At 40.0% G+C, this 14,371-nt stretch overlaps 1 protein-coding gene across 2 annotated transcripts in view; it reads left to right on the top strand.

The window, feature by feature from the left end:
• LOC140467272 (metabotropic glutamate receptor 4-like) overlaps positions 1–14,371 on the top strand; it is a 1,248,646-nt gene that overhangs the window by 552,233 nt on the left and 682,042 nt on the right. For both annotated transcript variants that reach the window (XM_072563525.1, XM_072563524.1), the window contains exons 4-5: positions 2,301–2,436; positions 3,642–3,796. In XM_072563525.1, coding sequence (XP_072419626.1) covers positions 2,301–2,436; positions 3,642–3,796 — 291 coding nt within the window. The remainder of the gene's footprint in view (positions 1–2,300; positions 2,437–3,641; positions 3,797–14,371) is intronic.

Genomic DNA, 14,371 nt, shown 5'->3' with positions numbered 1-14,371 from the left:
AATTTAATATTATATATTGTGTGTGTAAACTAGTGTGATTTACTCATAATTGACGTTGCAATAGAAATGACAATTTTATCAGCAATCTTAAAAAAGACATTTGAAATGTTTGTGTGCTTATATCAACATAGGATACTCAGTATGTTGTTATTCTATTGATTTTATTTAGTCAGATCTGAAGCGACATGTCAATTTCACAAATAAAAATTACTGAAGAATAAAGTCACATCTCATGTAATATTCCGAAGCATGTACTTTCGTAGTTAGAGATTCACAATATTGCAAGAATCTGAAAGGGGAAAAAGAAATTCAGCCCAATTGACTTAACATTGTTCAAAGTTTGGAACTCTGAGTGGATGAGCTAGACTTTCTGGATTGGACACTGCGAAATTGATCCAAGATTTCTGATTGTCAAAGTTTTAACAGAAACTATGAAGAAGGATGTCAGAACTTCCTGAAAAGTCAGTTTCCTACAGCAAAATGTAAAAGCTGCACAAAACAAGCGTAGAATCAGTGCTAATAGAGCCTCATGTTTCTGTTGCTCCTCCTAATCTTCTATTATCATGTAGTGCAGGGGTATGCCCAGCTGCTTTCATGTTTTGAGGATGTGGGTAGCTGGAGAGAGCTGGGGAGGTCAGGAGAAGGGGTGGTGGGGCATTCAAAAATATGAAGTACACAGAACTGACAGTACTTTGGTGAAGTGTAATCGAGTCTCAATTAGAAATGTTAAGACAAGAAATTTGGCTGAAAATCACAATCAAGTGTCTAAGTTACTTTGCACTTGAGACAACTTACATAGAGCATAGAACAATACAGCGCAGAACATGCCCTTCGGCCCTCGGTGTTGGCCGACCTCAGCTCGTCCCCCTACACAATCCTAAAATCATCCATGTGCTTATCTAAGGATTGTTTAAATCTCCATAATGTGGCTGAGTTGACTACCTTAGCAGGTAGGGCATTCCATGCCCTTACCACTTTCTGCATAAAGAACTTGCCTCTGACATCTGTCTTAAATCTATCAGCCCTCAATTTGTAGTTATGCCCTCTTGTACAAGCTGACGTCATCATCCTAGGATCTTTCACTGTCTACCCTATCTAATCCTCTGATCATCTTGTATGTCTCTATCAAATCCCCCCATAGCCGCCGCCTTTCCAATGAGAACAGACCCAAGTGTCTCAGCCTTTCCTCATAAGACCTTCCCTCCAGACCAGGTAACATCCTGGTAAATCTCCTCTGCACCTTTTCCAATGCTTCCACATCCTTCCTGTAATGGGGGTGATCAGAGCTGTACACAATATTCCAAGTGTGCCAAGGTAAGGTGTGCCAATATTTTAAACTGTAATTCAATGGTCATGCAATATTCACATAAATTCACAAACCTTCAATGCATTAGCCTTTTGTAAGGGACACAGCTGTGTGAATAGGTGACAGAGGGTTCCAGCAGAAGTATCTCTGAAGTTTGAGGATCTTTTTGGGTAGCAACATTTTGGCATAAAACCCATGGAAATCAATTATAATGAGTTTTCTTAAAAGGTAACGCAATTCCAATCCAAAATCGTTGTTATGACAAAGTCATACAGGAAATCTGGAGTGATAAACCATTTCGCATTGTGATGATCTTAGTGAAAATGGGTTATCGGAATTCAATTTTGTTTTTGTATAGGGATTAATTCTGATAGTATAGTTGGTGAGAGGATACCAGGTCCTGTCTTTTCATGAATGATTCTTTAGATTTTCTATGGTTAATTTCTTTTGTAATTCATTTTTTATATTGGATCTTCTTTGATCACCAGAGAATGTCACGCATTGAAACAATTGTATAATTTGATGGTGAAGTGTTTCCTGTTTTGAGCTGTACCCACGAATGGACCTATCTCTATGGATATGCCCCTGAGTTGCTCTCTCCTCATGGATTTTGTCTACCATATGGTCTGGGTTTGGTCCTGCACTGTAGAGGATGCTTTCTTCAACTTAAAAAAAATCCTCCCCTACTCTGTTGCGTCTCTGTCTCTACTTATCTAACTATGAACTGTCTGACAGCCTGGAGAATCTTTATGACAAACTCATTCATTGAACCTTTTGTCTTTAGTATTTTCTGACAACATTAATGCTGAAGTAATTTTACATTTCCTGATTGCATTGATTACTAGATTAATCAATTAACAGTTAATCAGTGGATGTCCTACTTTTGAACTGGTTGGGTATGAAAAGCTGTGATTACTTGTATCACTGTGCAGAATGTAATCAGCAGCTCTGTCTTTTTGAGATGTGTCTTATGTTTTGTACTTGTTCATTGCAGGGGGAGTCTGTGTGGCCCAGTCATTGAAGATTCCACGAGATCCCAAACGAGCAGAATTTGATAAAATTATCAAGCGTCTATTGGAAACTCCCAATGCACGTGGAGTCATTATATTTGCGAATGAAGATGACATTAGGTGAGTCGTGATAATGCAGATGAAAGAGACATTGCATTTATAAAGCCCAGTGTAAGATGGTTTAATTTGCAGATAGAAGCAAACAAAGGCAGACAGCTAAATTATAGAAAGCAATCCAACAACAGTGAGTGACTGGCTTGGCAGAGCTGTTGATTAGAAAAAACAAATCTTAACCATATTCCAGGATTAGGAATGATATAGCAAAGGGTCACATTTGAGGATTTTGACAAATGCTTAACAGTATAGCAAGAAGGAGAAGTAGTTAAGGAAATCAAACAAAACCATACAGAAACTGTACAGGTCTGATCACACCTTGAGTACTGTTGTGCAACCACTGAAATAGAAGATCCTTTTCAAATCTTGCATGTGAATAAAAAAAATTAATTCCCCAAAGCTAAATGGCTGAGGCTTAAGGAAAACCAAAGAAGTTTAGGTTTAGTATTCTTAAAAGGAGCTGAATTTCTCAAGGACATAGAAAAGTTCAATCCAGAAAATAACTTTGAATCAAACTATGATAGCTGACCAGGGACACAAGTTTAAATGAGTAATGTATACATTTTGAGCTGATAGAAGAGAGATAAATGCTGCACAGAACAGGGATATAAACTAGAATGGACCTCTAACATATCTCCTCATTCTTAACTGCTTTCAGACACAACATCATGTGATGTATCCCAGAAAAGAATAGACAACCTATTTATTAAAATCAGCTTTCTAACTTTACATTAGCTAATCCATCACACAAAACTTTGCTTACTTAATTCAATTATTGTGAATCAACTGATTCACGTATCCACCTTTTTTTTATACAGGCAACACATTACAACATGTACAACTAAACTATAATAAATCCCTATTTTGTCAAGATGTAAATTGATTTTTATGCTATACTTTGCTCTTAAAAGATGATATCGAGAAAGACTGATAAATAACCCTTCAGTCATTTAAAAAGTTTATAAATTTTAAAAAAGCAAAAGTAATCATAAGTCAAAAAGCTACGAATGTCAGTAATGCTGCTTTTTACCTAAGGGATCATTCACAACTTACTTGTCAAGTAATAGATTGCAGTTCTTCAATAGGTACTGTGACCAAATTAGTTTTCAAAGTGCAGTAATCAATTTTGTGCCACATCCCAAGGCATAGCTTTTGCTCCTGGCAAATAAGTATTAAAGTAATTACTTTTATTTTTTTTTCTTACTGTGTAGACGGGTGCTGGAAGCAACAAAACGGGCCAATCAGACAGGCCACTTCTTATGGGTTGGATCTGACAGTTGGGGGTCCAAAGTGACACCAGTACTACAGCAGGAGGATGTAGCTGTGGGAGCCGTCACTATCCTTCCAAGGAGAGTTTCAGTCCAAGGTGAGAGAATCTAGCCTTGAAATTCAGGCAAACAGATTTATTTTGTTCTGGCCTTATTCACAGAAACAACTGCAAATTAATAACAAATAGTAATTTTCTTATTCTTTTAAAACTGTGATTTGCTTTTCCACTTGCCTTCTGCCGGCTCCAATTGCAAATGATAAACTATACCTTGACTGAAGGTTTTGATTAGTTTTGACTTTCAATAGTCATTTCATTGCTTCATGCATTGAGCAAAATAAAATCGAACAGTAACTGTACAATGTGCCAGTAGACTTGTTTTTCCAGACCAGGAAATCACTAGCTTTGATCTGTTGTTTATGTTAAGCCAGCTGGATTTCTTATTTGGTGGGGGTTAAGGTTGATTCAGTTAGTCTCAGTATCCTTGGCCAAAGGAAAGGAAGCCAGCAGACTGGGCTGACCTGTCCTAGTCATGGCTGAGTGAATCCCTGCTGCAAATAGATGTTTGTGGTTTTTTTCAGACAGGAATAGAATCTAGTTTGAGTGCAAAGGTCCTGAATTCCTTTAACAAAAGTGAAACGACCCTCAGAAAAAAGCAATTTAAGATGTTGTGAGGCAGAAAAAATTATATCTAATTGTTTTGATACATATTATCCTTGGCACTTTCGGTGAATTCTTCTTGCAAGATTGCAGTGTATAATGAGATACCATGTACTGGCACTCAGATCTTCAATTCCTTTCAGCCTCTTCACTTAATTTGCTGTAGCAAATCACAGTGTCATGATTACACATAATGGTGTGTTTCATAATATTAAAGTTCAACTTATGTATATGATTTCCGACCTTTGTGTTTCAGTGTCCCTCAAGCTCCATACATCTGGTCCAGTCTTAGCTGTTATACTTGGGGAGGGAAAAGAAAAATTTAAAGGCAGGACAAACTATTGGCATATGTTGAGAGGTTAGTCGGTAGCAATTTTCTTGGTCAGGAGTTCTTGTCCTTTGATCTTCAATCGGGATCTAAAAGTGTAATCAAAGTGTATATTGCTGGTAACAGGCTGACATTTGGGACCTGTACTCTGATGTTCAGGCACTAAATTTATTTTACACTTAAAACAGTTCTCTTACACAGTGAAAATCTCTCCTCCCTCATTCTGCTAAATATCAGCCCCTTCTGTTTAAAAGGAAAAATACTAAACAAACACTTCAAACAATTAGAGGTTCAATCTTTTTGATTCTTCAAACTGAGCTGGTAAACTTTGGTGGGGCCAATGGTGGAATTCACTTGATGAATTCTACAATAGGCATAGCCGCTCTATATCTTTATTGAATTTATAGCCTAATGCCTAAAAATGTTGTCCGTGTAAACAATATATTTTCTCATCTGTTGAAAACAATAGTAGAATAATGTGTTACACTCCAGACAGTGGTTGGTAACTGGAGACTGGAGCCAATCTTTACACAGACTTCTATTTATTAACAGAATGAAACATTACAAACATAGATTTCTGAAATCAACCACACCGCAGTTTTAGTGTCTCTTTACATGTGTCCGGCTGAAGCCTCAATTAATGTTGTCCACTTGCAGATGTTGAAACATAATTAATATACAGTTAAAATAAGGTATACAGATAAACAAAAACTGCAAATTGGTAAGCATATTGCAATTTGGAAAATTACTCTGACAAAACAATACTTAAACCGTGAAAGACCGAGGAAGTATATTCCTTAATTATCAGACCATCTTCATTAACTTCATTGATGACCTTCTTCCCCATCATAAGGTCAGAAGATAGGTTTTTCTGTGATGATTGCACGATGTTCAGCACCATTCATGACTCCACAGACAGACGCACTCCATATACAAATTCAACGAGACCTGGATGAAATCCAGGGTTAGGCTGACAAGTGACAAGTCACAACACCAGACAGTGTAACCATTATGCCATGACATTGAATGACACACACTATTAACTGAATCCCACACCAATAATATTCTTGGGTTATCATTGACTAGAAGCTGAATTGTACGAGCCATATTAGCACGCAAGAGACTAGGAGTCCTACAATGAGCAACTCACCTCTTGAACTCCCAAAACCAGGCACGAGTCAGGAATGTGATGTAATATTCCCCACTTACCTGGATGAGTACTGCTCAAACAACACTTATGAAGGTTGATATCATAAACCCTCTCAATTGCCTCTGCATCCACAAACATGCACTGTCTCCATCACCATGCTCAGTAACAGCAGTGCACATCATTCACAAGATGGACTTGCAAACAACTAATCAAAACTCCTTTGACTGCACATTCCAAATTCCAAACCACTTGAATATAGAAGGGCAAGGGCAGCGAATAATGGGAACAGTACACCTGCAAGTTCGGCTCCAATTCATTCACCATCCTAACATAGGAATATATTGCTGTCCCTTCAGTGTTGCAGAGTCAAAGTCCTGGACCTCTGTCTGTAATAGCATTGTCGATGTACTTTCACAAAATGGATTGAATGGTTCAAGAAGGCAGCTCACAGCCACCTTCTCAATGGTAATTATTGTTAGACAACAAATGCTGGCTCAGCCAGTAATTTTCACATTCCGCAAATGAATTTGGATAAAAAGACCATGGCCTCGAAAGGATACTGAATATCCTTGTTGCAAAATATTGTCAAAGCTTTGATTTGTGAGTCAGTCGGGAATAATGACTGCTGCCTTTACTATTCACTTGTTGTAAGGACGTGGGACTGACTAGCATATTGGTTGAAGTAGAAAAGTAGCATTGGGGCTTTGAAGGAGACATTATGTAAATTCATCAAAACACAAGAGGAGGAGGAATGTTCGATAGTTTGAGATGAAATGAGGTGACAGGTGTCTCATTAGAACCATAACTAGAGCATTGGTCCTTTTGACTTGAACAGCCTATTCCTGTGCCAGAAAATTCTATGGACAGTAATTCAGTATAAATCTAGCAAAATCAATTGCTCAGTTTTAAACTTGGTATGGACAAATATATACACTGTCTAGCCTTGAAGTTCAGCACTTGTTATATTTTCCAACATATTCCATGTGAAGAAAAAGAGTATAGTTGAACTGGAGGGCAAGAGACTAATTTGACCTTGGCAAGTTACACATGTAAAATTGAAATGAGTAGACTGCTGATGATGCTTGGATTAATACTTTTTTTTTGCTTTTATTATTGTGTCTGGTGCATATCAATAGCTGATGGCAAACCTTTTGGAATAGTCATACACTTTACTCTTGTGACTATGTGTCCCCCCAGCTATTAATCAATACAAGAACATGGCAAATTTCCAACCACACATTTTGAAGTGTGATGCAAGAGAGATGTGGAGAAAAGGAATACCATTTGTAATATTTTTCACTCACTGATTCACTGTCCCTCACTTTCTCTCTCTCACTATTACACTCTCACTATCTCTGTTGGTGTCTCTGTCACTCTCTCTGTCGGTCTCTCAGTCGCTATCCCTCTTGCACGCACTCTCTTCCCCCTTGTGCACATGTTGTCTCTCACACCCTTGCGCGCACTCACCGTCTGGTGCTCTCTCAGTCTCTCTCACACTCCCTCTCTCTCGTGCTTTCCCTCTTTCTCGCGCGCACTCTCTCGTGCGCTGTCTCTCTCGCACTCTCTCCTCTCGTGCTCACTTGCTTTCACACTTGCTCTCCCGTGTGCTTGCTCTTCCTCTCTCACACTTTCTCTCCCTCTCTTGTGCTTGCTCACTCTCTCTTGCACTCACCATCACTCACTTGATCATGTGCTCGTGCTCCTTTCTCTTGCATGCTTTCTCATGGTCCCCCTCTCTCTCGTGCTTCTCCTCTCTGTCTCATGCTCAACCCCACTCTAGCATGTTGTCTCTCTCTCCATCTCTCTCTCTCTCTTTTCCTCTTTCTCTTCTGGTCCTTCTTTCTCTCACGCTCCCTCCCTCGCTTGTGCTTCCTTCCTCTATTGCGCTTCCTCTCTCTCGTGTTTACCCTCTCCCTCTCGTACTCCCACTCCCTCTCGCGCACCCACTTCCTCTTGCACTTCCTCACTCTCTCTCACTTCCTCTCTCTCATGCTTCTTCTCTCCCTTTCACTCCCTTTTTGCCTCGCGCTCCCTCTCTCTCACTCCCACTCTCTCTCGTGCTCCCTCACTGTCTTGCGTTCCTCCTCACCCTTGCGTACTCTCACCCTCCCACGCGCTTACTCTTCTGCTTTCACTCGTGCTCTCACTCTCTCTCACATTCGCTGTCACTCTGTTGTGCTTGCCATCACACTGTCCCTCTCTCTAGCGCGCTCCCTCTCTTACTGTCTTTCGTGCTTGCTCTTGCACTCTCTTGCTCTCTTTCTCACTTGCTCTTGTGCCCTCTCTGTCACGCTCACTCACTGCTTTCTGTCCATCTCCCTCACTCACTCTCCCTCTCACTTCCTCTCTCATTTCCTCTCTCTCTCACTCTCTCTTTCTCACACTCACTCTCTCTCTCACTCATTTTCTCTCTCTCTCTCTCACTCTCAATCTCTCTCTCACTGCCTCTGTCTCTCTCACTCTTCCTCTCACTTTCTCACTCCTGCTCAAGCTCACTCTCATTCATGCTCTCTCTCTCTGCCTCTCTCACACTCCCCCTCTCTGACTCTTCCCCTCCTCCTCTAACATCTCACGCTTCTTGCACTATTAGTCCAGATATTGTAAGTAGTATTTGTGCAGGTGCTTTAGTTTTGGCATTGGGATCACTGATTTGAAGAGGGAGCTAGCAATCATTCTGACCAATACGCTGATTATTGATCGGGTTGTGAAATGACATGAATGAATGAAAGCTAACATTTGGCTCTCATAGAGATTTGAACATTATCCTGTGTTGGCATAAGTAACTTACTGGGAAGATACTCTGCACCTTTATAAATCCCAGAATCCCACCATTAATTGCTTCATTAAACTTGATTGCCACATTCTCCTCCAGGTATTGTTGTTCTTGAATTTCCTCCTTAAAATTGTACTTTTACTTTCTAGTGTCTCTTTTCATGCTTTCTCCCAAAATATGTCACATGATAGCTTGCTTGATTGATTTCAAGAACCCTGTTTTAGCCCATTTCACCAGTCTGTCCATGTTCTCTTGAAGTCTGTTAATATCTTCTTTGCTGCTTACCAACACCAGCACCAGTCTTCGACCTCCAGAATGTGATAAACATGCAACAAGTTCAATCCATTTGAGAAACTTTTTTCATTATTTGCTGATTACTGGAGAGACCAATGTGTGAAAGTTCGATTCTGCAACAATAGCTGCATATAAAGTGATTATCAGGTGTCATTGTGGAATGCTGTCTTTGGTGTTGGCATCTGTTATCAAGCCATTGATCATTGTGGTGCAGACCAGTCCCTTAGATAATGTGATCTTTTCCCTCTGTTGTCGAGTAAGGTGTCCCAGGCGTGAGAACCAACAGTTAGGGATTTCACAAAATGATTGTTAGCATCCTTGAGCTGGTTGGCTCTGGATATCTCTGCACAAGTATTGCTTGCAGTATGTGGGCTGATAGTGCAGGAAGCTGTGTAGTATTGCTTCTGTTTGCAGATTAGAGAGTTATACTTGGTTCTTTAAGCTGGGTGTGTCGCCATAGTCTTACCAGACCATAGGGGCTGCTCTCTTATCAGAGAGAAGCGACTGGTGGTAATTTAACCTGTGGTTCACCTGACCTCAAGTAAGGGAAGAGGTTGAGAAGGAGAGTCCTTTGTGATAACCTCATTTGGTTCTTTAAGATGTTTAAATTAATGGTAAGAGAACATGTGCTAAGATCCCGCCTGAAAAACCCTATTCCAAATGCTTAATTTGCCAAGATACAGTGACTGAGTGAGAAAAATATTCAACAGTCCTCTTATTATGCTCTTACCCACTTCATATCTCCTTTGCATCATATTTCAAAATGTGTAGCTGGAACTTCATTATGTTCTTGTATAGTATCTTTTGTTATTTATGACACTCCCTAGTTTTGTATCATCTACGAATTTTAAATTAGTTGAACTTGACTGACCTTTAACAAACTTATACAGGCTCTGTATTTTTGCCGATAAGTTAAAGATTGGAGTTGGATAGCGAGCATATGGCTCAGAATAACATCAATAGCATGGATTCAGTTCCCATTCTGACTGAAGTGAAACTGGGGCCTGTCTTTGTGCTTTGCCCTGGCTAGATTTTTCTGCAACAGGCCACCAGAGGCTTATGGGATGCCATTCTGCATCAAACATGGATAACTAGGAGATACCCCTTCTCAACCTGCCCTGGCTATATCAGAAACTTTTATAGTTCGACATTCAACTATTTTGACCGCATTACACACAGTTTCTGTGGTCATCAGTTTCTGGAGTGCTATGTAAATTCCACTTGAGCTACTGGCTCAGACAGTGACGCTGTTTTAGAACTTCTCTGATGGTAAACTACTGCTGACAAAATACACTATTTTGACCATATCACTTTGAGACAGACTGGAAGAACTGTATCACCTAGATTCCATCATTAAGGCCACCTTAACTGCAGTTTGTGAAATCATTTGTGGTTAAGGAGTTAGCCCTCATAAATGACTATTTATGATACACAGTTGGATGTGGTCATTGAAACTGTAGTTAATAAAAATATTCTGATTGGCATGCTGCATTCACAGAATGGGGTAATTTGTATAGATAGGCCATCCTACCAGCGCCAGTATATTTTTTTCAGTAGTACCACCTGATCTGTTCCAACAAGTTTGTCCTGCGATGATGAGCACAGAGCAAAAATGCTACCATTCAAAAAGAGTCATTTGCATGGTGGCACAGTGGTTAGCACTGCTGCCTCACAGTGCCAGAGACCTGGGTTCGATTCCAGCCTCAGGCTACTGTCTGTGTGGAGTTTGCACATTCTCCCCGTGTCTGCGTGGATTTCCTCCGGGTGCTCCGGTTTCCTCCCACAGTCCAAAGATGTGCAGGTCAGGTGAATTGGCCATGCTAAATTGCCCAGAAAGTTAGGTGCATTAGTCAGGGGGAAATGTGTTTGGTTGGGTTACTCAATGTAGGATGAGGCTTTGTCCCTTTCCCACTACCTGATCCAAAGAATTGACAGGATTTTACTTTGACTTCAATCTGAGCTTTAAGTTCTTGGAGATTTTCAATATGGAAAAATCTTTTTACTTATAATTTTCAGCCAGCTATAAAACAAGCAATTATTTCCATGATGTATGCTAGCTGAAGCTTACTTCAAAATTTGACATTGGGATTGTATGCCTGGATGAATAGACAAGCAAGAAATTGTACTTTATGATCTATTAATCATTAGATCTTTTGTTTCTCTGTGTAAGTCAATTGAAAAACTATACCGAGACGTAAAATTGCATTTAGACGTAAATTTCAATTATCTCGGCACCCATTTCATTGTCTAGATTTTTGATTTCTGGAGAACTCCGCTTTTATTTTTAGTTTGTTTCATGCCTATTCAGCAGATGTTGAGGTTTTTTTTATTCACTGAGCTAAGTGATATGCAATAGATTGGGAACCAATACAGTAGTTTGAAGTGGAATCTATCCAGTTCTCCCAGATTTCTTGCATTGATTTGTGACCTGAAGTGCATTTCTGTCCTTTTTATTAACTATTGTTGGTCCTGATCCATAATTAGAGTTTGAAGATTAACTAGTAGCCATTTGAAAATTTCATTTTTGAATAATCCTTTCTCCTTATCCTCCACAAACCTTTGCAATAAATGGCTATGTTGTGCAATGTAGCTTTGCAGTCTTTATTCTCTTCCTTCACATTTGTATAAATTTGTATGAGTGTGCAATGCTGCAGGAACATCTTCATATGCCACTCAATGATTATCTCCAACAAGAGAAAATCTAACTCTCGTCCCTTCTTATTCAGTGGTGTTACTCTCACTGAATCCCTCACTGTTAACATCCTAGGAGATTGCCATTGACTAGTAACTGACCTAGATTAGCCAGATAAATACATTGCAGAATGAAGGCTAGGAATCCTGCAGGGAGACACCATTTGAATCTCAAAATTCTGTTTACCACCTAAACGATATAAATCAGGTTTGTGATGGAACACACTCCACTTGTCTGGATAAGTTCAGATTCAACAACACTGAAGAAGCTTGACACCATCAAGAACAAAGCATCCCACTTGATTAACACTACAGCCACAAACACTCCTTCTAACACTCATGCTCAGTAGCAGCAATATGTACCATATCTAAGACCATAAGATATAAGAGCAGAAATTAGGCCATTCAGCCCATCAAGTCTGTTCCACCATTTAATCATTTCTCAACCCCATTCTCCCCATAACCTTTGATACTCAAGAGCCTATCTATCTCAGTCTTAAATATATTCAATGACCTAACTCTATAGCCTTCTGTAACAATGAATTCCATAGATTTATCACTCTCTGGCTAAAGAAGTTTCTCCTTATCTCCATTCCAAAATGTCTTCCCTTTACTCTAAGGCTGTGTTCTCAGCTCCTAGTCTCTCCTAACAATGGAAATATCTTCCCAACATCTACTCTGTCCAGGCCATTCAGTATTCTTTTAAGTTTCAAATAGATCCCCCTTCATCCTTCTAAATGCCATCGAGTGTAGACCCAGCGTCATCAAACTTTCGTTATATGTTAAGATTTTCATTCCTGGGACCATGCTCGTGAACCTTCTTTGACTACAATCCAGGCCAGTAAGCCCTTTCCGTGATATGGGGTCCAAAGTTGTGCAGGTCAGGTGAATTGGCCATGTTAAATTGCCCATAGAGTTAGGTGCATTAGTTAGGGGTAAATATAGGGAAGGAGAATAGGTCTGGGTGGGTTACACTTTGGAGGGTCGGTGTGGACTTGTTGGGCTGAAGCGCCTATTTCCATATTGTAGGGAATCTAATCTAATCTCAAAAAACTGCACACTATACTCCAATTATGGCCTGATACTTAAGCTGCACTGTATAACTTCACTTTAGACAGCACCTTGTGAGGTCACAACTGCTACCATTTAGAAAGACAAGGGTAGCAGATTCATAGGGAGATCAAGACCGACAAGTACCTCTCCAAACTACTTGCCAGCTGGCTTGGAAATATATCCCTGTTCCTTCAGTGACTTTAGGTCCACTCTGTCTTTAACAGCATTGACAATGTAGCTGATGGACTGCATCAGTTCAAAAGTCAGTTCCCCACTGCCTTCAAAGGGCATTAAATGCTGACCAAGCCTGCAAAGTCTACATTCCCTGAACAAATTAGTATCTTTCAGAGAAGGAAGTTTTAAAGGTTCATCTTCTTTTCCATTCAAGAATGGAGATGTTTGTATGCTCCATGCACTTTTCTCTCCATTGCTAACTGCAGTTCTAACATGGCTAATATGACACAATCAGAACATGTTCTGTTCTGTTGTCCACAACTACAGTGCTGAATGCTACATGAAGACAGTTACTAATTTCTCTAGAAGCTTGTCACAATGTTCATGGAGATAGTCTGTTAGTTTTCTGCTGCTGACACCAAACTGTGTAATAAGCCTTGAGTCATATTGTGCTCACTTTCCAATTTAAAGTTCAAAGTGACTTTTATTCTTTCACGAAATTGAACTGTTAACAATGCCAGGTTAATGTGTGATAAAATCGATTTAGCTTTCCATTTCATCCACAGAATGACTGTCGTCTGAGCTGAGCTGAACTGAAGGTTTTCTTTTCTTTTCCAGCTGTAGCAGATCATTGAAATAAACAATTAAGAATGGACAGTTGTCTGTACTTTTTGTTGAATTTACTGGGTTTTTCTTCCCTCCAGTTAATTTGTTTCATTTCTAAGCACAGCATAAAATACCTTCATTAGGATTCCCAATCTCGAATAAAGTCAGGTACATAAAGAACAAAGAACATTATAGCACAGGAACAGGCCCTTCAGCCCTCCAAGCCTGCACCGATCTAGATCCTCTATCTAAACCTGTCACCTATTTTCCAAGGATGTGTATCCCTCTGCTCCCTGCCCATTCATGTATCTGTCTAGATACATCTTAACTGACACTATAGTGCCTGCCTCTATCACTTCCACTGGCAAGCATTCCAGGTACCCACCACCCTCTGCGTAAAGACCTTTCCACTCATATTTCCCTTTAACGTTTCCCCTCTCACCTTGAACTCATGACCCCTAGTAATTGAGTCTCCAACTCTGAGGGAAAAAGCTTCTTGCTATCCACCCTGTTTATGCCCCTCGTGTTTTTGTAGACCTCAATTAAGTCCACCCTCAACCTCCATCTTTCTAATGAAAATTATCCTAATCTACTCAACCTCTCTTCATAGCTAGTGCCCTCCTCACCAGGCAACATCCTGGTGAACCTCCTCTGCACCCTTTCCAAAACTTCCACATCCTTTTGGTAATGTGGCGACCAGAACTGTATGCAGTATTCCAAATGTGGCTGAACTAAAGTCCTATACAACTGTAACATGACCTGCCAACTCTTGTACTCATTACCCTGTCTGATGAAGGAAAGCATCCATATGCCGCCTTGACCTCTATAGACCTGTGTTGCAAACTTCAGGGTATAATGGACCTGAACACCCAGATCTCTCGGTGCCTCAATTTTCCCCAGGACCTTTCCATTTACTGTATAGTTCGCTCTTGACTTGGATCTTCC

The sequence above is a fragment of the Chiloscyllium punctatum genome, chromosome 45 (genome assembly GCF_047496795.1).
Source record: "Chiloscyllium punctatum isolate Juve2018m chromosome 45, sChiPun1.3, whole genome shotgun sequence".
NCBI classification, from domain to species: Eukaryota; Metazoa; Chordata; class Chondrichthyes; order Orectolobiformes; family Hemiscylliidae; genus Chiloscyllium; species Chiloscyllium punctatum.
The sequence above is the reverse complement of the archived record's forward strand: the minus strand, read 5'-3'. Positions and strand labels throughout refer to the sequence as shown.